Source organism: Rhinoderma darwinii, chromosome 5 (assembly GCF_050947455.1).
Source record: "Rhinoderma darwinii isolate aRhiDar2 chromosome 5, aRhiDar2.hap1, whole genome shotgun sequence".
NCBI classification, from domain to species: domain Eukaryota; kingdom Metazoa; phylum Chordata; class Amphibia; order Anura; family Rhinodermatidae; genus Rhinoderma; species Rhinoderma darwinii.
In genome coordinates this window covers 71,787,144-71,809,929 of record NC_134691.1, presented here as the reverse complement: position 1 = coordinate 71,809,929, position 22,786 = coordinate 71,787,144, and the positions used below count along the sequence as shown (strand labels likewise).

General features: G+C 40.3%; 1 protein-coding gene across 2 annotated transcripts in view; it reads left to right on the top strand.

The window, feature by feature from the left end:
- The window catches only part of ARFGEF1 (ARF guanine nucleotide exchange factor 1), a 152,861-nt gene that overhangs the window by 76,021 nt on the left and 54,054 nt on the right, over positions 1 to 22,786 (top strand). For both annotated transcript variants that reach the window (XM_075826125.1, XM_075826124.1), the window contains exons 5-9: positions 676 to 855; positions 6,068 to 6,341; positions 8,375 to 8,482; positions 11,223 to 11,383; positions 13,074 to 13,207. In XM_075826125.1, the coding sequence (XP_075682240.1) occupies positions 676 to 855; positions 6,068 to 6,341; positions 8,375 to 8,482; positions 11,223 to 11,383; positions 13,074 to 13,207 (857 nt within the window). The remainder of the gene's footprint in view (positions 1 to 675; positions 856 to 6,067; positions 6,342 to 8,374; positions 8,483 to 11,222; positions 11,384 to 13,073; positions 13,208 to 22,786) is intronic.

Here is a 22,786-nt window from a genome sequence, read left to right as displayed (position 1 = left end):
AGGAGAATATTTCTGTAAAAAATGCAAAAAAAAGAGAACCTCGTTTTGTATTTTCTCCTGGGATTCCTGGAATGCAGTGTAGTTATGCATATTTAATAAGAATATGTGTTTCTTTATTCCTCAGACATAATCAGTTGTGAGAATTGAAGCAATGATATGTTGTCATTTCATCCAGACAGAACGAAACAGCCCCCGATTCCCTAAAGCTGTGGATTTCATAAAGGCATAATAAAAGATTGTTCGTTTCTGTTATAGAAAGCTACTTGCCGATCACAATCTTGGGTGGCGTTTACACACAAAAAGCTGCACCAATCCTGGGAAAACACATGTAAAGTCATCTTTTTCTGAGATATTCCTAGAACTTCATCTATGGGAAACTGAGACTGGGTTGTACTTGATGTAGAATCGAGCACATAACTAATACTGTACGACAATAATGATTACAGTGATAGTGTACTTTTGTGTACATGTGTGTGGGAGGGCTGAGAAACAGGGCATCCAGCGAAAAACGCCACTTTTTTTATTTGATAATGCCAGTTACCTGGTACACTTGCATTGATAAATAAGACTCATTGTTTTTTCGTTCAGTAATGGCAGCACTGGCACGTACAGATCACATTGGGTATACTTCAGGCACGTTCTGCGTAATTAATTGTTTGCTTTTTTTTTTTTTAGGCGCTGCTCACAGCTGTTACTTCACAGCATATAGAGATTCACGAAGGAACTGTACTACAAGCTGTAAGAACATGCTACAACATCTACCTAGCCAGCAAAAATCTCGTCAATCAAACCACTGCCAAGGCGACCCTGACACAGATGCTCAATGTAATATTTGCACGTATGGAAAACCAAGCGGTGAGTCTCTGAAATGTCCATGTCGGTGACCAGGGTCAAACTGGCCCACCAGCGTACCAGAGGATTCTCCAAAGGAACCAGACTCTAACACAATTATATGCTCCAAAGGTCCTGCAGAAAACAACCCCATGTAGAGTGGACTTTGGAACCAATCACTTGCTACTAGGGTCAAATAACCTAGTAGATCTTTTAGATGATCTATCCAATGTGTGCAGATTGCTATGTAATTAATGCCTTGCTGATATGTAGGGTTATGTTATAGCCAGCAAGGGAAAGCATGAAGCGGGCTCACGGGCTGAGACGGCTTCATACTCAGCGGCTGTCAGCAGCTGTATGTTACACTGATACTTCACTGCAACGGCCAGGATGGGAGATAACCACTTAGATGCGATCAATAGCGACTGCGACTCAAGCCCTCACACCGGAATATGGCGACACAAAACTATTTTTTTTAATAGTCATTTTTTTCTTTGTAAAAAATAGTAAAACATGAAAAAAAAAACAATATACTTTTACTGTACGGTGAATGCTGTAAAAACGAAACCTAAAAAACAATGGCGGTATGACTTTTTTTTTTTTCTATTCCTACCCACAAATAATTTTTTTCCAGTTTCCGAGTACATTATATGGTACAATAAATGGTGTTGTGAAAAACTTCAACTTGTCCTGCAAAAAACAAATCCCTCATACGGCTATATGGACGGATTAATAAAAATGTTATGGCTTTTGAAATGTGGGGAGGAAAAATACGAAAATAAATAATGGCTGCGGCGGCAAGGGGTTAAAGGTGGACCTGCACAGGTTTTTAATAGATGAAGGATGCTGTGTTATGCACTAGCATTTTTACTAGTGTCTTCCTTTATTTGTTAAGATGTAGCTAAATAATACATAAATGTGTGATCCTGGTAATCCGCAATTGTTTCTCTACAATATGGTTCACGTTTCCTAGTAAGATAATGTGAAGTGGCATAGAGATGGTCTTATCTTCTCAAAGGTATATAATGCTTTCCCCAAAGGATATCTTCAGTAGATACACATCATCAATAGGGCTGGACCACTTTTTGGGACACAAGATGCTGCTGCTCTAGTCAAGTGATCATAATCGGCGGTTCCAGCAGGAGCGGTCATTGACCGTTACTGAGAATTTCTCTTAGACTTGTGTCTGAACACCGAGATCAGTGGATGCAGGTAAAGTTACATTCTATCAGCGACTTATTATTAACCCCTTCATGGCTGCCATACGGCTATATACGTTCCAACTATCGATGGCCGATGCAGTTGCCTCGTGTATAAACATTGAGAGCCTTAAATGGGGTTTAATGAGTGCAGTGCTGCTTCAGTATGAGCGGCGCTGCACTCTCATGTCTGCCGGGGCTTTAAGAGCCCCGGACTACATTCACCACTGTAGATAGCGCCACACACAACCCCCTGTAGATAGACCAAAATCCCCTGCAGATAGCGTTACCTAAGCTCCCACTAGGAGCAGAAAAACCCCCGATCAGCTCTCTGGTCGGGGATTCCCTTCCTAGAGGGAGCCCCTGACGTCTCTCCATCCCCGCTGTAAATAGTGCCCCCCTGTAGATAGCGCCACCTAAACTCCCACTAGGAGCAGAATCCCTGGTGTCAGATCGTGGTTTTTTAAAATTTTTAGTGATCTGTCTGCTCATAATAAAATTTAAAACATGGAATTAATAAAACTAATGAATGAAAATGAAAGCCTCGTAAGTCTTGTAAAAATAGTTGTAATATTTAAAGCGGTTGCAAAGATATTATCGTTTAAAGTAGTGCATATTAGAATTGGAAAATTTGACCTGGACACGGGTATCCATGACCCTTGGTCATGAAAGGGTTAATGTCTCGTAGCTTCCTGTTATTGGAGATGGGGGACATATAGCCGGGGACTTCCTCTATTTTTTGGGGGCCTAATTTGGCTAGTACTGTTATATAGGCATTAGCTAATTTTAACTAGCACTATTATGTGGAAATATGGATGGTAACGGTAATATGGACATTATTATTGCAGAGGTTATTACAAGAGGTCACACCAGGCCATTGCTGCTAAGTATTGCTGGTGGGTCTCAGTCAGCTCTTCTATAAGCCTCTATTTTTCTGCTCGATGTTTTTTACATTAGAGTGAATTTTATTTAAACTCACGACTTCTCAGAGCTTGGGGTACATGTTTGATATTTCTTTCACTAGGGGGTACTTGGCAGAGAAAACTTCATAAACTGTGACATAGACAAATAACAGTGCAGAGTCTTATCCCGTCACATCTTAGTACAGAACTTCTGTTTATTAGAGAGGCACTAAAACTGTGTATTTTACCCGCACTGTTCGTCAGTGTGCAGTATTTTGTAATGGTAGGACATAAGTTGTGGCCTCGGTACAGCCGAACGCTCAGCCGACGTGCGATTTTACTGCAAATCGACACTTTTTTTTCATTCTAATTTTTCATTTTAATGCCCACGTTTTTTTTGCAGATTAATCTGCTGTTTACTGGCATACACGCATGGACGTTTGCAAAATTTAAAGGCCCCACCGATTTACGTAAAACTTTTCGTTTGCCTCTACCCTTAAGGTAGATAACAGGTGCCTTATTGGGCAGGTCTCGTCCAGGTGGGACAAGCCTTATGCCACGCTCAGATGTGGCAGTTATTTAGTGTGGAATTTACACTGAAAATCCACGAAAAATGACAGCACAATACATCTGCAATAAGCGGAAATATTCTGCATAGATGAAATACGCAGCACATATGTACATTTTGCTGCGGATTTGCTTCAAGTTTCACCTTTTGCATAGCAAGCAAATACACAGTTGCCATCCTGCTTCAACGGCTGCGATCAGAGAACTTTGATCCAGGATGTTTAACCCCTATCCCGTCTTTTTAACCTCTTAGATGCCACGGTCATTAGCGACTACAACGCCTAATATGTTTTACAGAGGTAGGGGGCTCCCTCTGTAAGGCCTCATGCACACGACCGTAGCCGTGTGCACGGCCGTGATTTTCGGGTCGGCCGGCTGCGGACTGTCAGCCGCAGGCCGCCCGCAAATCGCGGGACATGCACATGGCCGCGGCCATTGTTTTCAATGAGCCCGGACCGCAGAACCGGGCCGTAATAAGACATGCCCGTTCTTTCTGCGGTCCGGGCTCCCGGGCCGTGCACGGACCGCAAAAACTACGGTCGTGTGCACGGCCCCATAGAAAAGAATGGGGCCGCAATGTACACATTAAAGCTCCCGATGTACACATTAAAGCTTCTATAACACTCCATTATACCGTCGGAGACCAAAAGAGTTATTTTTTGTTTTACCTCCATCGGGTGGTATAATTTGGGTGTAATGTAGGCGACTATGTTATTCTATCCAAAAGTATCCAGTAAAATAGCCTATAAGTGACGGATACCTCCTCTTTGCTGTTTCCCCTCTCCTCCTCTATCATAGCTTCTACCCTTCACAGGAGCCGTGTATGTAGAGTTGCCACAGCTCCCCTCTTCTCTCACCTGCAGCTCGGGGACTCCGGACACTGCTCTCCGGGGACAAAGGATGCGGGTGAGAGAAGAGGATCGCTGCGGCACCTCTACATACCCGGCTCCTGTGCAGGGTAGTTTACTTATGCTGCCTGCGGGGAAGTGCTCTACCCGGGGACTCCGACCCTGTTTAAGCTCCTGATGTCACTGTTCATATATGAAGCTCTGGCCGGGGTATCTGGCATTGCAAAGCTCCTGACATCACTGCCCATATATATGCAGTGACTTCAAGAGCTTCCACGAACACAGCGCTTTAGGTAGTGCTCTGCCCGGGGGGTTCAAGCGACATATCCCACTGTATATTCATACTGTGGAACACTGTGCAGCCTTCCGTCTGAGTTATACATTGGGAGTTCATCGATGTATACCTCAGACTGAAAACTCTCAACGCAGTGTGAAAAGGGCCTAGAAAAAAAACCAACTTTATTCCCTGATAAAATGCGTTATTACGGGGGGAAAGAAAAATAATTTAAAAAAAAATCTATCTATCTATCTATCACACAGTGGTCCCTCAAGTTACAATGGCATCAGGTTGCAATATTTTCAACATACAATGGTATTTTCTGGGCTATTGTAATTTGAAACCACATTCAACATACAATGCCACAAAAAGTCTGGATCTCAGATCCAGCCAATCAGCATGGGCATTTCTACTGGTAAAACACCTGTTGTAATGCAGTGCATGTCCTGATTGGCTGGCTAGTAGCACCTCTCTACAGTACAGTACTACATGTCATGTGCTGTTCTTTACCTGCGCCAGGATGAGTTGCTCCTTTGGACACCAGGTGAGGGCGGCTCCATGTTATATTTCTGGTACACTGTGAACTGTACAGGCTCTGGATGAAGCTCCTGTCCTCATCATAGAAAGTGATTTACAGCCTCCAGCCGCTACAGTATTTCTGACTTTTATGTGTGAGAACTTGCTTTATCTGTATTAATCATCATTTTTTCTTATATGTGGTTGACATTTGGGGACTTTGGAACCAATTCCTAGTTTTCCATAGAGTTATGGCCTCAAGTTACAATATTTTTAACTTACACCACTTGCACACGACCGGTTCGGACCGTGAAAAATGGTCCATGTGTCTGCCGCATTTCCCAACCTGTCCGCAGTACAGGTGAACGGGACTCCTGCCATCATAGACATTTATGATGCTAGGAGTCTCTGCCTCCCCACGGATCTGCTGTTCTGTACGGTATAATTTTGTTCAGTTTGAAACAGCAGTTCCGTGGGGAGGCAGAGGCTCCTAACATCATAGATGTCTATGATAGCACTTGTACCGCGGTCGGGCCTAAAAATGCAGCCGACACACGGACCGTTTTTCACGGCCCAAACCTGGTCGTGTGCAAGAGGTGTTACAATCATCGTCCCGGTACCAATTAATATTGTAACTGGTATGATCACTATATCATTTTTTTTTTTCTGGTTAATCGATGTTGGTGACTGTCATGTGACTGGTCAATCATAGCATTGAATTCCGTTTTCCTGCTCTTAAAACGGAATAGAAAAACAAAATTCTTATCACAAATATGAACAGAGTCTAAGATCATTATATAATCAGTAATATTTTGTTGATCTCAAGCTCATTTAAAACTAGTTAATACTTTGACATTAAAACATCTTTTTATTGGTGTTCAAAGCTTTAAAAATAGTTTGTGTAAAGGTGGATCTTTTACTTTTCAGCTCCAAGAAGCCAAACATATGGAAAAGGAACGGCACAAACAGCAGCATCATCTGCAGAACTCTCCACTAAGCCACCATGAGCTGGAGTCACCACAGATGAGACACATTCTGGAGCAGACTGATCAGCTCACTCGGGAGCAGGAAGGTGAACTGGACCGCCATCCGAGCTATGTAGAAAACACTCTCCAAGAAGAAGCAGAGCAGGAAAATGGATATGATGCTCAAACCACAGATCATGAGAATCCCGAGGTGGACCAGTCTGCACACAATGAAAGTATGTTTCCTTCAGACAATGTGTTTATGTGGTTCACGTCATTTATTTTACTTGTGTAGACGAGGAATTAGAAAATGAACCATTGGGGGGGACATAAGGTTTGGCCTCCAAGTCCTTCCCATTCAGTAGCCTCATCTATTCAATTATGAGGATGACGATTGGATAACACTGTACTAACCATAGTGCTAATGCCTAACTTATTGATCTACATTTTGTATGGATCGTCATTCATTATCATTTTCAAAGTACAGTGAACCTTTGGAGTAAGCTTTTTACTTCATGATTGTCAGGGCCAATTCATCTTCCTCACCTTGATTTTAACCCTAACTTGTTAAAGTATCCCTATAATTCTGTGCTCCCTCCTGATCTAACTTTAGGCATAGAGAGAAGCCTGTAGAACTGAGATCAATATTGCTGCCAAGGCTCCTTCATGGTTTCTATTATTCGGAATAGGACCTGTTGATGAGACTCTCTTGGCGTTGTACAGTTGCGTTTGCAACTGTACACCCAGCATACTCCCCATGCTTTTCCATGTCCGATTGCGTTGGGAGTTCTGCTTTCCTCAAAGTTTGTTGAACCTTCCCCTAAAGCTCTCAATAAAATTAATTCTGAGATAAATGTCAAAGCCGTTCCAAACATTTTTACTGTAGTCAAAGTTTGACTGCTCTTTCTGTAATAAACCTTTTTCTATATTGATAATGGAATTGCCTTTTCTCCAAATGTATATCAGGTCTCCTAGACCATTGCACAATTCTTTACAAATTGGAATAGTTCATGTGCCAATTCTTTCTAATATTCTTCTGTATTTATGCGTAATGATAAGATCACCTCTAAGGCAGAAGCCAGATGTGGCAGATAAATTCTGCTGCGAATCCGCAGAAATTCCGCGATGCAACCATGACCGAATCTGCATACGCTTCATGTGGATTTTGCTGCAGATTTCAGCTTAGCATTGCGAATCGGCAGCATGCTATAAATTCTTTGCAGATTTTTTCCGCTGCACGTGGATGGAGTTTTGAAAACCTCATCTACATGTATTGTACTATAAATTGCTGCTTATTTGCCACGTCTGGCTTCACCCTAAGGTTTCTTTTTTCCAAGCTGAACAAGCCCGATCTATTATTCGATTTAATAAACTCTCTGCCTGCATTTAAACCCTCTCCAGCTGCCCTATATCGGATTATAAGATTTTATCAGTATTTATATGCACCGTAAAGTTGTATGAACTTTTGTAGCTGCGGCTTGGCATTGAGTGGTGCTGCCTAGTTTATTGGTAACCAGTTTACCCAAATCTTACTAATGTTCTTTTTTTTTTTTATGTCCAATTTCATTCCATTTATTGAATATGCAGCCATACTATGAGGGTCCATTCACATGTTGGGGTTGAGGTGCGTTTAGAACCGCATAATAAAACACATCCGAAAACCGCATGCATTTTTACAGCAATAAAATAGCAAAAATGCATGCGTTTTTATTTTTATTCGGTTTTTACCGCACTTCAACTGCAACATGTGAATGGACCCTTAGGCTGGGCTCACATATAGCGGTCAAAATGCGTTCTTTTTTCGGCAAATGGTGTGAAACTAATCTAAGTGAGGCTAAGATGCATTACTTTACATTAATCATCGATAAATGTCTGCCATTTATCTACTCAGACTGCCAACTAGTCAAGGTCTTTCTGTAGTATTCCATAATCAAGCTGAGTTTTAAGTATCCTACTTAGTTTTGTGCCATCAGCAGATACTGGCACTTATTTTTGCATCCACAAGGTCAAGAATAAAAAGATAAAAAAATTGGCCTAATACCGAACCTTGTGGCTCCCTATTGCTAATTTTAACCCATTATGTTCATTATATGCATTTCTAGCTTCACTTGATTCCCTTTTCTCATTTGTTTCTAAATACTGCCCACATTACTAGATCTGGCCAGATACAATGCTGCAAACCTGTATAAAATGCTGCTTTGGTTGGTCTTGATGTTTAGTGATTTGTATTTTAACTACATAAATACTTTTTTATTTTTATTTTTTTAAGATCACACTAAACCGAATTTAGGAATAGATGGTTGTAATGAATGTGAAGAAAACGGCCAGGATATTATTCAGAGTATAATACAGGAAATGCTCAACTCTGTAGTGGGAGGTAAGATGTGTTCTAAATCACAATCATTTATTAGTCTTTTATGTTAAAAATGACAAAATGGGCGGAAGATGGGTTCGAACATTTGTCTAACTTTAGAAGACTATTAAAGGGAATGCTTCTTCAGAAAATGACTTCTTGTTTAAATCAAGTTTTTTTGTTAAACATAGTTCTTTAGAATTTTTGGTGATTTTTAAAAAAAAAAGTATTTTCTATATTAAAAAAAATAATCCTGTCCTAAATGCGACTTCAATAAAGCCAACCTCTTACATGGAATGTGGCATTGCCCGCAAATAACGAAATTTGGAAAAATTCCTTACAATGTATTAAAGATACCTGGCATGTGGCACGACCGGCCACTCCACAAGCGCTGTTATTTCATTATATACCTGTGGATGATGATACAAGCGGCTCGCCTTTATTCGCTAAAAAAGTGGTCCACATAGCCTTATTGGTTATCAAAAAGTGCATTTTGTGCCACTGGTTACAGAAATCTGTTCCAGAGCTTTCTGAGGTACTTACTACTCTCAAAAAATTGCTAATGTATGATAAAATCAACCTAGAACGACAGAAAGAAAAATCAACAGAGAATTTCTTTAAAACATGGTGTACGTTTATAGAAAAACATGACTCTCCAGCTGATATTGCCACTTTAATGCATACATTTCAAAATACATCATGGTATAATTTACAGAATATCCAAGAAACTCTGGGTTTACTGCAGAGCAGCTAGAGGGAGGCTGTCCACCGAGGCGATTTTGTTATTGTTATGGGGGGGTTTTGGAATGATATTGTAATTGTTTATTTACAAATATTATGATGTTACAAGAAAAAAAAAAAATTCTTTGGAGTTGGAACACACATGTAACTCATTCTGAAATTTTACTTTTGTTATCGAAAATGCCTTTCTGATATGTAACAAACAATTACTGCTGTACAATTTTATTTTTGTATGTGTTTCCATCTCTGAATAATAATTATTTAAAAAAATAAAATAAAATAATCCTAAAATCTAGCAGTTGTCACTCTGGCCACTTAGCCTCACAATAGACTGACCCTCCCTGTTCTGTAGAGATCACTTCTCTGCAGTACTCTCAATATTGTCACAGGCAGGATTACACTGAAAGGTAACACCTCTATAAAGATAACACAGGATCCACCATTAACAATCGGTAATGGACACCTCTCTCCTACTATCCCTTACGATAAAATGACCTCTGCACAGGTCACAGAGCATGCCTAGAAAACGCTATGGTCCACGTGGCTGCTGTAAAGCATATCTTTAAATACTGTTAACAGCAGCTCAAGCATGCTCCGCCCCCAAAATCATATTCAAAAAGTACAATAAAGAAATCTACAATCAAAAAATAAATACAGATTAGAAAAAAAGATTGTTTCACTATCTAATTTTAATTTTGAAAAAAATTACAGGTGGTACATTCCCTTTTAGGGTATGTTCACACAGGGCAGATATGCTGCGTTAAGCCCCCTGTAGGTAAAGCCACACAGCCCCCCTGTAGGTAATGCCACACAGCCCCCCTGTAGGTAGTTCTACACAGCACACTTTTACATAGCACCCCCCCATAGATGGCACCCCCCTACCCTTCTGTAGATAGTGCCACTGCAGGGCCAGCGATTCCGCTTCAGAAGTCCCTGATGTCACTGTGTCCATATATGGACAGTGAAGTCAGTGACTTCTCCTGGAGCGGAAACAGCGGCCACAGCTCCTGGGATACCGCTTCAGAAGTCCCTGACATCACCGTGTCCATATATGGACAGTGAAGTCAGGGACTTCCCCTGGAGCGGAAAAACACCAGCCACAGCTCCGGGGATTCAGTTTCAGAAGTCATTGACGTCACTGTGTCCATGTATGGACAGTGAAGTCAAGGACTTCTCTTGGAGCGGAATCCCCAATCCCCGACCACAGCATTGCCAAAGCTGTGGCCGGGGATTGGGGATTCCGCTCCTACAGGGAGCAAAAAAATACCCTCCTCCTCCTCACATGCACTTCGCACTGCGAGGAGGAGAAGAGTGAACCAGCGGCGGAAAGCTCGGCCGTCACTCTGATTACATCCGAGTGGCAGCCGTGTTTTACACGGCACCCATAGACTTTTATGGGAGTCGTGCGGCCGGGAGAACGGCCGAAAATAGGGCGTGCACCATTTTTTGAAGGCCGGTTTTACCGGTCCGTCAAAAAAATCGTCCGTGTGAATAGCCCCATTTGGGGTCTATTTTTACTACTGCGGCCATGTGATGGCCGTTCAAAGAAACGGAAATCCCTGTCGTGTGAATAGGGCCTTAAATGTATTCCTTACAGCACATTTTGTTCTTAACCTTTGCTGCCGTATTTACAGGCAGATGAGTCCAGAGTGCCGAGTACCTGGCCTATATATTTGTCTCATTATACACTTATATGATCTTTCTTCTGTAGTTAGTTTAATTGTCGCTATTATTCTTCTTCCTTGGTGAACAGCATAGTGGTGCCCCGCGGCCAGTCATTATTGGTATTTTGGATGTACACTTTTGCATATTATGCATATTTTTTTTGTATGTCATATAATGCTGTGCATTCCAATTTTTTTAGTGGTCTAAAGTCTTTTGGGTCTATACTCGCTGCTGTTTGTGAGCATAGAAGTAATTCCCTATTTGTTTGACTCTTACCAATTTCTGTTTTATTTTTAATTGGATTCATTATGACTGCTATAATTTTAATACATTTGTGTTTACTCCACTTTATACCCAGATGACGAGACTGTCCTTAATGAATGTACTATAAAAACTACAGAAGATGGCAGTGATGGGGATGCTTTTCATGCCAATGGCATACCTGGCACACCAATATCTATGGCATACACACCTTCCCTACCAGATGACAGGCTGTCCATCTCCTCCAATGACACTCAGGCAAGGATGTGTTCTCTCTGCTGAAATTAAAGGGGTTATCCGACGGCAGCCCAAGAAAAAAAAAAAAGATCCACCAAACATGTAGAGCTTTGCTCCCTAGTGTAATTCCATTGGTTTCATCTTAAAAAATAATTTAATATGTTCTTACCATTACATCTCTATTGCGCCACAAACGCTGTCAGACTTCGTGGTTGCAGACCGGACTGCACCCTGTTCTTTGGCTCCTTTCCTACATGTCCCCTGATGCTTAGGTGTCCGCTCTGCACACTAATCTCTGCACACCACATCCCTCTGCCTGTCCTCCTAAATTGTTCCGCCACTAGTCCGCCTACACCTTCTTACGTCACAGTCTCCAACTTTGTTTCTTCTAATAAATCTGGCGTGCTTTTTGCAGCGTTTAACTGCATCTCCTAAACTTGAAGATGCCTTGGGTAGAAGTACCCCCCACAACGATTACCCCCAAATAAATAAAAGAATAATTAAATTATACCCTGCGCAGGCGCTATGCTAGATTTCTGAAGGAGGCTGGCTTAGTAAAGGATTGCCCCTTTTGGTCACATTCTGAATGATGCACCGGCACCGAGTGACGTAGGAAGCAGTCAGAGGTCACGTGTAGCGGTGTCGGCGCGTCATCAAGAACAAGTGAACTACAGACTGAAAGGATCACGTAACTTGTGCATCGACTGGCGTTTTGATCCAAAAATAAAAACACAAGTACATTAAGAAGCATGTTTATATGTAGTGATAAAATTATTTAGATTGTGTTTATGTTGTCCGGATAACCCCTTTAAGGTCCATATTTACAATACCGTAGTGCTGGAAAAGTATTGATATTGAAAATTACTCGTATTGTAGTTTTACAGCTCCATCCGTTCACCCCTAGAGACCCTCCTCCAATGGTATGTCTGGGCTGGAAAAGGGGCCTTGTCCACCGTCCTTCCTTTTGACCTGACCACTTAAAGAGGCTCTGTCACCAGATTTTGCAACTCCTATTGCAGCAGATCGGCGCTGCAATGTAGATAAGAGTAACGTTTTTTTTTTTAAAACGAGCATTTTTGGCCAAGTTATGAGCATTTTTATATTTATGCAAATGAGGTTTTCTAAAGTACAACTGGGCGTGTTTAAAGTAAAAGTACAACTGGGCGTGTATTATGTGCGTACATCGGGGCGTGTTTACTACTTTTACTAGCTGGGCGTTGTGTATAGAAGTATCATCCACTTCTCTTCACAACGCCCAGCTTCTGGCAGTGCAGACACACAGCGTGTTCTCGAGAGATCACGCTGTGACGTCACTCACTTCCTGCCCCAGGTCCTGCATCGTGTCGGACGAGCGAGGACACATCGGCACCAGAGGCTACAGTTGATTCAGCAGCAGCATCAGCGTTTACAGGTAAGTAGCTACATCGACTTACCTGCAAACGCCGATGCTGCTGCAGAATCAAATGTAGCCTCTGGTGCCGATGTGTCCTCGCTCGTCTGACACGATGCAGGACCTGGGGCAGGAAGTGAGTGACGTCACATGCTGCCAACATGATGTAAATAAATTGGACGAACGATCGTAGTAACGATCGCTCATCCCCATACATAACCGATCGTTGCCTCTTGTGAAAGGATTGAAGAAGTGTATAAGACTAATGTTCAGAAATATCATGGACAGGTATTACATAACATGTGCCTTTCTGCTTTTTAGGAATCTGGAAATACTTCAGGACACACTCCTGGTGCTAAGTTCTCTCATATCTTACAAAAGGATGCCTTCCTAGTTTTCAGGTCACTATGTAAATTATCTATGAAACCGCTATCTGATGGGCCCCCAGACCCAAAGTGAGTATTATTGCGGATTTTAATCTCATCTAGACTCTCCCAAAGACAGTTATCACAATTTTTCCACGGTATTGAATAGTTTCAAATTAGGCAACCTTAATGATCGGTCATTAAAATATTTCATCATTGGTTTCTGTGTAGCTCTTACAGGCGAGCACCACGTGAGGTCCATGCTTCACACTTTCCCAAAACTTGGAGAACACCTACATTAACACAATGGGCGAAATGTATAAAAGGGCAAAGTGAAGCAGTTCCCATGGCCACCAATCAGACGACTTCTTTTATTCAATGAAAAGATGAACGCTATGGGCAACTCATTCCCTTCTTTTGCGCCAGTTTTGATCAATCTCTATTGCCAAGATGAACTGAGGTTTTTTCCAGTTGTGAATTAGGATTGCGAGGTGCTCCATATTCTGTAGTGCCGGTGCTATGTGGACAATGTGTGTGCATCATTCTGTGTACCATGGTCAATAGGGCTGTTGCCAGTTTAGGTAAATGGCATCCATAAGGAAACCTGAACTAATAGGTTAATATGAAAGGGTCCAGTTTAATGTTTTTAGTCACATAATTGAAAATGATATTTCAGTTTCCTCAGCATTTGGCTTTCGGCCTGAGTTGTGACATCATGTAAAGCATTTCTGGTTTTGCTTGATGGAGGAAACAGGCTGACATTGAGCGGGCACAGTTTTATCAGCATATTGGGACATATTGCTGCCCCAACAGCATTTGCAATCAAAAATGGTTAAAAATATGTTACATTAGACTATATTTCTGTAGTGTATTTAACGTATGTGCTTTGCATTAAAAACCCCAGTGAGAAAAAAATGCCAAGATAAAAACACCTCTGCCTCCTATTGAAATCAATGGATCTGGCCATATATTGGCGCTGATTCCGACGCAGTTTACACAACAAAATCGGCGCCAAAAAACTCTGTGTGAGCTGGGCCTAAATGAGGACTGCTGCCGCCCACTGCACCTGTACATACTCCCTGACTCCTCTCTTAGTGATAGGCCTCACCGTTCTCCCCGCGCTGATTTCTATAATGAGTGCAGCGCCGGATCAGGAAGCTGAATGCGATCAGCGTGCTGTTTCCTGATGACGCTGGAGCGTGGTCATGTGACACTGCCTAAAACTGTTAACTGGATGCTTTGTGCCACTGTGTCAGACTGCTATGTGCCTAATTGTTTATTTGGCTGCAATATGGTGAAAAGTATCTGGTGTTGGGGGTTTGGGTCACCCATCTTAGAGGGCACAGCGCCAGGTTCATAGCTGCCACAGTCACTAGCTACTTAGAAGGAACGTTGCAGTCTAATTTCCTTATTTTCTCTGTTATTAACATATTTATCCTTGGGTTCTGTTCACACTGAGTTTTTTTTATGTGTTTTATGACACGAAAACCACTCCAAAAAACGTCCGAAATTGATTTCAATGGGAGGTTGAGGCGTTTTTTTCCCACGAGCGAAAAAAATCACTGATGGGAAAAAGAAGCGACATGTCCTATCTTGAGGCATTTTTTGCCAGAAAAACCCCATTAATATCATTGAGAGACGGAAAAAAACACTGCGAATGGCCGCAGATTGTTTTGACGCGTTTTATGGCAAAAAACGCTTGCTTTTTTTCCTTTGACTGTTGAAGAAAGAGGTTAAATAACGCGTCCTAAAACACAGTAAAATTCCTGCCAAAAAACGTGTCAGAAACCGCCTATGGAGCCAGGAACCGGAGCTGATTTTACAGGCAGAATTTTCTGCCTGCAAAAAAACTCTGTGTGAATAGGGCCTTAGGCTATGTTCACACTGAGTTTTTTGCAGGCGGAATTTCTGCCTCAAAATTCCGTTTGGAAGTTTGGGGCAGATTTTCCTCTCCCTGCACGCCAATTTTCGCTACATTTTTCCCGGCGGTTTTCGCCCGCGGCCATTGAGTGCCGCGGGTATAAAACGCTGCGAAATACGCTTTCTCTACCTCCCATTGATAAACGCCCGAAGATAGGGCATTTCCGTTCTTTCTCCCGCGAGGTGGTTTTACCGCTTGCAGGAGAAAACCGCCCCCGCCTCCCAATGAAATCAACGGGAGGCATTTTAGGGCAGTTTTTGACGAGTTTTGTGGCGCGGTTTCCGCGTAAAAAAAAAACTCAGTGTGAACATAGCCTTAGACTCATCAATATCCGGTTGGTGGGGGTTCAACTCCTTGCAATCCCACTGATCAGCTGTCTAAAGGGGCTGCGGTGACCAACTCCACGGCCTCTTCATAGTTTACAAGGCACAGCGACGTACGCTTCTGTAGTGACTGAGCCTGGGTTAGCAGTTCCTGTACCATTCAAGTGAATGGGACTGGGATGCAGAGAACTGCGTTCCCAGGAAACTATGAAGAGACTACGGCTATTATTCACGCGGTCCCTTCAGAAGCTGTTCAGTCGGGTGACGGGAGTCAAACCCCCACCATTCCGATACTGAGGACCTATCCTAGAAATAGGCCATCAATATAAAATTCCCAACGAACCCCTTTATACATTGATTCCCTTTAAGAATAATCTGATAATGTACTGCAGCAACGCACAGGAAATTAATTTCCCCTGCTAACTTGTCAGCACAAGCAATACATTTTCTGACAGCCGCCGCCGCTGCTCCATAAGCAGAGAACGTCTGACAGCCAATTTTCCATTTACAAACCTCTTCGTAGTACATTACAGGGGTCGCCTCATACAGACCAGATTTGACATTTGCTCATTGAAATGTGGAGCATTACTTTATATCACGGCAACTGTCCTGCTCTATTATATCACTGCAATTTGTAAAAGGGCAGATTCTAATAACAACATTTTGTATTAGATGGTTTCTGTTGATAGAAATCTCTATAATCCTTCCCTTTTAGGCTGTATGAAAGTAATAGAGGAGTTCCCCTGTTCTGATCCCCGTTCGCTCTGCAGGTCCAGGCACCGTTAATTTCAGGGGGTGCCTTGTAACGCTTCATTCCCTTTACATTTATCTATGCCGGAGCTTCTGTGAGGTGCCCCCCGTTATTGCAACTGACAACGCTTGTGCTTATTTTAATGTTTTACTGGGTTCAGGAGACAAATGAAAGATAAAAACATGAACATTTTATTTTGCAATGAGCTTAGACCACCGGTGAGGGCCAGATCTCCACATGTTCTGGTGGGGGAGGCCACAGTAGCAAAGGATGGAGAAGAGATGGTCGATCTGTCTATCTATAGTATCTGTCTGTCTCCATATTCGCCCTCTATAAACCATATTTTCTTTTCACTCCAGTGTGCAGTGTTCTGATTGGTCGAATGAGTTGTATTAATAGAACTTGTTATTTTGTAGCTTTTTGTCGTATATATTATGATGTATTTGGTGGTTGCAGATAATGTGTTGTTCGGCCGAGCTCCAGGCTGTGTTGTAAATAATAGGATTTCATGATTGCAATGTTACGGCTCACACCTGAGATTGAAAACCATTGTGATCATCACTTAGCAACAGCGATGGTCTTTTATTGTGTGTAATTGAACTTTGGCGGCGCTTTTATCACTAGCCTTGAATAGCCAGATTTTGTATTATTTCTAATAAAATCTCCTGTGTCCATGGACTTCTGTGAACAGCTTGAACGTACATCAGAATATTTAGTCTTTTTGCTTTTTCTCAGCTCGGTAATGGTAACCAAATTTAACTAGAATAACATTTATTTTATATTGGATAACAAGTCTTATGTTATTCCAGAATTCATGTTACATTACATTGTGTCAGGTTGAGTAGCGTTGGCCTTTGTTGGGAAATACTTTTAAATGTCAATCTTATACGAGATCATAGATTTTATAAAATATACTTTTCACGAAACGATAGACGCGTGCAATAGAGTTTATGCCCAACAGCACCTACCACTCCAATAAGAGTATATTCACACACAGCGTAAACACTGCTGCTTTTCCACAACAGATTTCTTGGTGGAAAATCCACAGCGTATTACAGTAGCAACAGTTTTTTTTAATCCGCAACATGTCAATTTTATTCTGTAGATCGCTGCTCTTATATTGCGGGTTTTCCCCAGTGAATTCAATGGGGAGTTAAAATCTGCATCAAATAGCAAATGTTACGATTTTAGCAACAGGAAAGTTTCAATTCGCAAAAATCGAATGTCCAGAAAAATGTATAACCCAGGCGTTGTCATGCGTTCCTCTGTTCTTCGTCCAGGCCTCCCTCCTGGTATGAAGTTTCATCCCATGTGACTGCTGCAGCGGTCACATGGACTACAGCGTAATCCCAGGAGGTCAGGGTGCACGGAGAACAGAGGTACAATACCCGGGAGGTAAGTATTTAAAGTTTTTTTCATCAGTTTTTCCGTAGTGGAGATTCCACCAGAAAATTTGCACCAAAATTGCCTGCGGGTACCTGGACAGATGCGCTGCTTACTTTTATGCAGGGTATCCGCACTATTTGAACATACCCTAAAAGTTCTCCAGAGCAAGGACCAAACAGACAGCTCGGCCTTCTGGACCCCTGTGAGTATGGCTGGTTAGTGAAAAAGAATGTTACCACTACCATGGCCCACAACTTCCCCTACTACCCAGGCCTCTAGGCAGTGACAGCAGACCCAGTAGTGTAGCTATAGAGGGTGCAGAGGAAGCAGTTGCACCCGGGCCCTGGGGCTCAGGGGGCCTAAAAGCCCCTCAGCCGCATAAGACGACACCAGTATTAGAAATGATATATGGTAGGTGGGGGCCCTGGAGCTTCATGTTATGCCTCTGGCCAGACTTCATATGTAAGGTTACGCTGGAGAGCTGGTTTTTTTTTCCATTTGAACTACAAGTTACAAGAATTAGACGTCAGTAACCAAACAATTCTTCAGAATTTTTGGAGAAATTCATGGACTTTTACAAGCTAGCAAATGTATATTATATGATAATACTGGTGTAGGCTTTATTTTATAGTTTTTATTTTTTACTTTGACTTGCTTTGTAAATGTATCTTATTTTATGATAGGTGCACGTTTATGGAGTAAACACTTTGCAGGGTTTGCATTGACTGCTATACTGTACTGTATGTTCAATTATTGTATCCATTGTGTATTTTGGTGAGATTTCATATAATAATATTAATGTTGTACTAGACCAGGGGTCTCAAACTCGGCCGGGTAAATGGGCCGCACATAGAAAAAATGTGAAGTTGACGGGCCGCGTTACTTTCAAATTTGATAAAATACACAATTATTGTTAATCAATTAGTTACATAACAATGCTACATTACTATAACAATACTACATTACTATAACAATACTACATTACTATAATACTACTACATTACTATAATAATACTACATTACTATAATAATACTACATTACTATAACAATACTACATTACTATAACACTACTACATTACTATAACAATACTACATTACTATAACAATACTACATTACTATAACAATACTACATTACTATAATACTACTACATTACTATAATAATACTACATTACTATAACAATACTACATTACTATAATAATACTACATTACTATAATAATACTACATTACTATAATAATACTACATTACTATAACAATACTACATTACTATAACAATACTACATTACTATAACACTACTACATTACTATAACAATACTACATTACTATAACAATACTACATTACTATAATACTACTACATTACTATAATAATACTACATTACTATAATAATACTACATTACTATAACAATACTACATTACTATAACACTACTACATTACTATAACAATACTACATTACTATAATAATACCACATTACTATAATACTACATTACTATAACAATACTACATTACTATAATAATACTACATTACTATAATAATACTACATTACTATAACACTACTACATTACTATAACACTACTACATTACTATAACAATACTACATTACTATAATAATACTACATTACTATAATACTACTACATTACTATAATAATACTACATTACTATAACAATACTACATTACTATAACACTACTACATTACTATAACAATACTACATTACTATAATAATACTACATTACTATAATAATACTACATTACTATAACAATACTACATTACTATAACACTACTACATTACTATAACAATACTACATTACTATAATACTACATTACTATAATAATACTACATTACTATAATAATACTACATTACTATAATAATACTACATTACTATAACAATGCGACGCTACTATAACAATACTACATTACTATAATACTACACTACTATAACAATACTACATTACTATAATACTACATTACTATAATACTACACTACTATAACAATACTACATTACTATAATAATACTACATTACTATAATACTACACTACTATAACAATGCTACATTACTATAACAATACTACATTACTATAATACTACACTACTATAACAATACTACATTACTATAACAATACTACATTACTATAATACTACACTACTATAACAATGCTACATTACTATAACAATACTACATTACTATAATACTACACTACTATAACAATACTACATTACTATAACAATACTACATTACTATAATACTACACTACTATAACAATGCTACATTACTATAACAATACTACATTACTATAATACTACACTACTATAACAATACTACATTACTATAACAATACTACATTACTATAATACTACACTACTATAACAATACTACATTACTATAACAATACTACACTACTATAATAATACTACATTACTATAATACTACACTACTATAACAGTACTACATTACTATAACAATACTACATTACTATAATACTACACTACTATAACAATACTACATTACTATAATACTACATTACTATAATACTACATTACATTACTATAATACTACATTACTATAACAATACTACTTTACTATAATACTACATTACTATAACATTACTACATTACTATAATACTACATTACTAATACTACATTACTATAATACTACATTACTATAATACTACACTACTATAATACTACACTACTATAATAATACTACACTACTATAATAATACTACATTACTATAATACTACATTACATTACTATAATACTACATTACTATAACATTACTACATTACTATAATACTACATTACTAATACTACATTACTATAATACTACATTACTATAATACTACACTACTATAATAATACTACACTACTATAATAATACTACATTACTATAATACTACACTACTATAATACTACACTACTATAATAATACTACATTACTATAATAATACTACATTACTATAATACTACATTACTATAATACTACATTACATTACTATAATACTACATTACTATAATACTACACTACTATAATAATATCACATTACTATAATAATATCACATTACTATAATAATACTACATTACTATAATAATAGCGCTAGGTTTAAACTTACTGGAAATTTGCGAGTTTACTCCACGTGCTTATTTAAACAAACCAGTTTTCCTGGTGTCGCTAAATGCAGTCTGGCTGCTCGGTTGGCAGCGTTTGGCCGACACAAGAATGTGCCCTCTGTAGATAGAGCCACTCTCCCCTAGATAATTCCCCAGTGCACTCTGTAGATAATGCCACACACCCCCGTAGATAATGCCACAGTGCCCTCTGTAGATAATTCCCCAATCCCCTCTGTGGATAGTGCGCCACACACCCCTCTGTGGATAGTGCGCCATACACCCCTCTGTGGATAGTGCGCCACACACCCCTCTGTGGATAGTGCACCACACACCCCACTGGGGATAGTGCGCCACACACCCCTCTGTGGATAGTGCGCCACACACCCCTCTGTGGATAGTGCGCCACACACCCCTCTGTGGATAGTGCGCCACACACCCCTCTGTGGATAGTGCGCCACACACCCCTCTGTGGATAGTGCGCCACACACCCCTCTGTGGATAGTGCGCCACACACCCCTCTGTGGATAGTGCGCCATACACCCCTCTGTGGATAGTGCGCCACACACCCCTCTGGGGATAGTGCGCCACACACCCCTCTGGGGATAGTGCGCCACACACCCCTCTGGGGATAGTGCGCCACACACCCCTCTGTGGATAGTGCGCCACACACCCCTCTGTGGATAGTGCGCCACACACCCCTCTGTGGATAGTGCGCCACACACCCCTCTGTGGATAGTACCATACATATCCCCCTATAGATAGCTCTATTGGGGCTCCGTCTAGGAGTCCCCAGCCAAAATGTTGCCGGCACTTTGGCCGGGGATTCCTCTCCCGGAGGAGCCACTGACGTCACTGTCAATATATGGACAGTTATGTCAGATGCCAAGTCTATCAGCGGAATCTCCGACCAGAGCGCTCTGGCTGGGGATTCCACTCCTAGAGGGGGCCCCAATGAAGCTATCTATAGAGAGGGGGTGTGGATCTGTCCACAAGGTGGGGTGGCACTATCTCCAGGGGGGGTGCTCCTCCTTCGGCCTGCTCTGTGCTCTCCCGCTGTCAGTCATCCGCAGATGACCGCTTCAGGGGCCGCGTGATTGAGACCTCTGTACTAGATGAAAGTTTGATAAATTTGCAGCCTTCTTCTATTGCTACATTTGAAAATATAACAACAATTACATTTATGTAATTCTGAAATAACCTGTGTAGGACTGAAATCTGCTAATATAGTGAAGCTCTGCGTTAATACATAATTTCTTAAACACTTTTTTTACATTTCCCTCTAATATTTTTTGCAATTTGAATCACATGACAATTTGTCTCGCTAAAGAATTGTTCTTTGCCGTATAAATATTTCACAAGGTGCTGCTGTTTCTCTTTTCCTTTAGTTAAATTGATATGCTTCTCTTTGTTTTTCTCCACTGAAAAAGGGTATGCAGGACAAACTAACAAGCATGTAATAGTTTTCATTACAATTCAATTGTCTCAAATAGGAACCGGTCTTTATAAATCTTCTGTCCTCACCGAGTCACATGAAATATCTGAAACCTGAATATAATTATTCTTCCTGACTTTTATCTTCGCATTGACCCGCAATCATCATATGTATCTTATCGAGGACCACTAGTACTTCTATATTTAGGTGCTTAGACACCGAGCATAAATATATATAGAATATAAGAATTAGTAAAGTAGGACCCCATAGAAATCTATGATTTCCACATTATGGCTGTTGGAGGTTGTACGGAGCCGTAATATGGTTGTATGTATGAATCCTACTAGACACAAAATAATTTAAAGTAAATAAATGTAAAAAATCTTTATGTTCCCCATTTCTTATGTGTTATATGGCCGATTCGCACATTGGGTAGCATTCTGGTTATGTAAGCGCTTGGAAACTTTTTTTTTATTTTTTATTACACATGACATTTTTGCAACATATTGAAACATTTCTTTGTGATGAAGTTGAACTTTCCCTTTTCTTTCATTATTCATTTGATTTTGCTGTAGTAGGATATCCGTGTGAGCAGAAAGGCTATATGCAATAAAATGGATTTGTTACGGACAGCTGGAAAGATGCAGAGCTATTATTTTTCTCGTTTGTATTGCTCTGCTTTCCCCAGTGTCCCTTGCTTCACATTGCATATAAACTTTGGAGCAGTCCTTAGG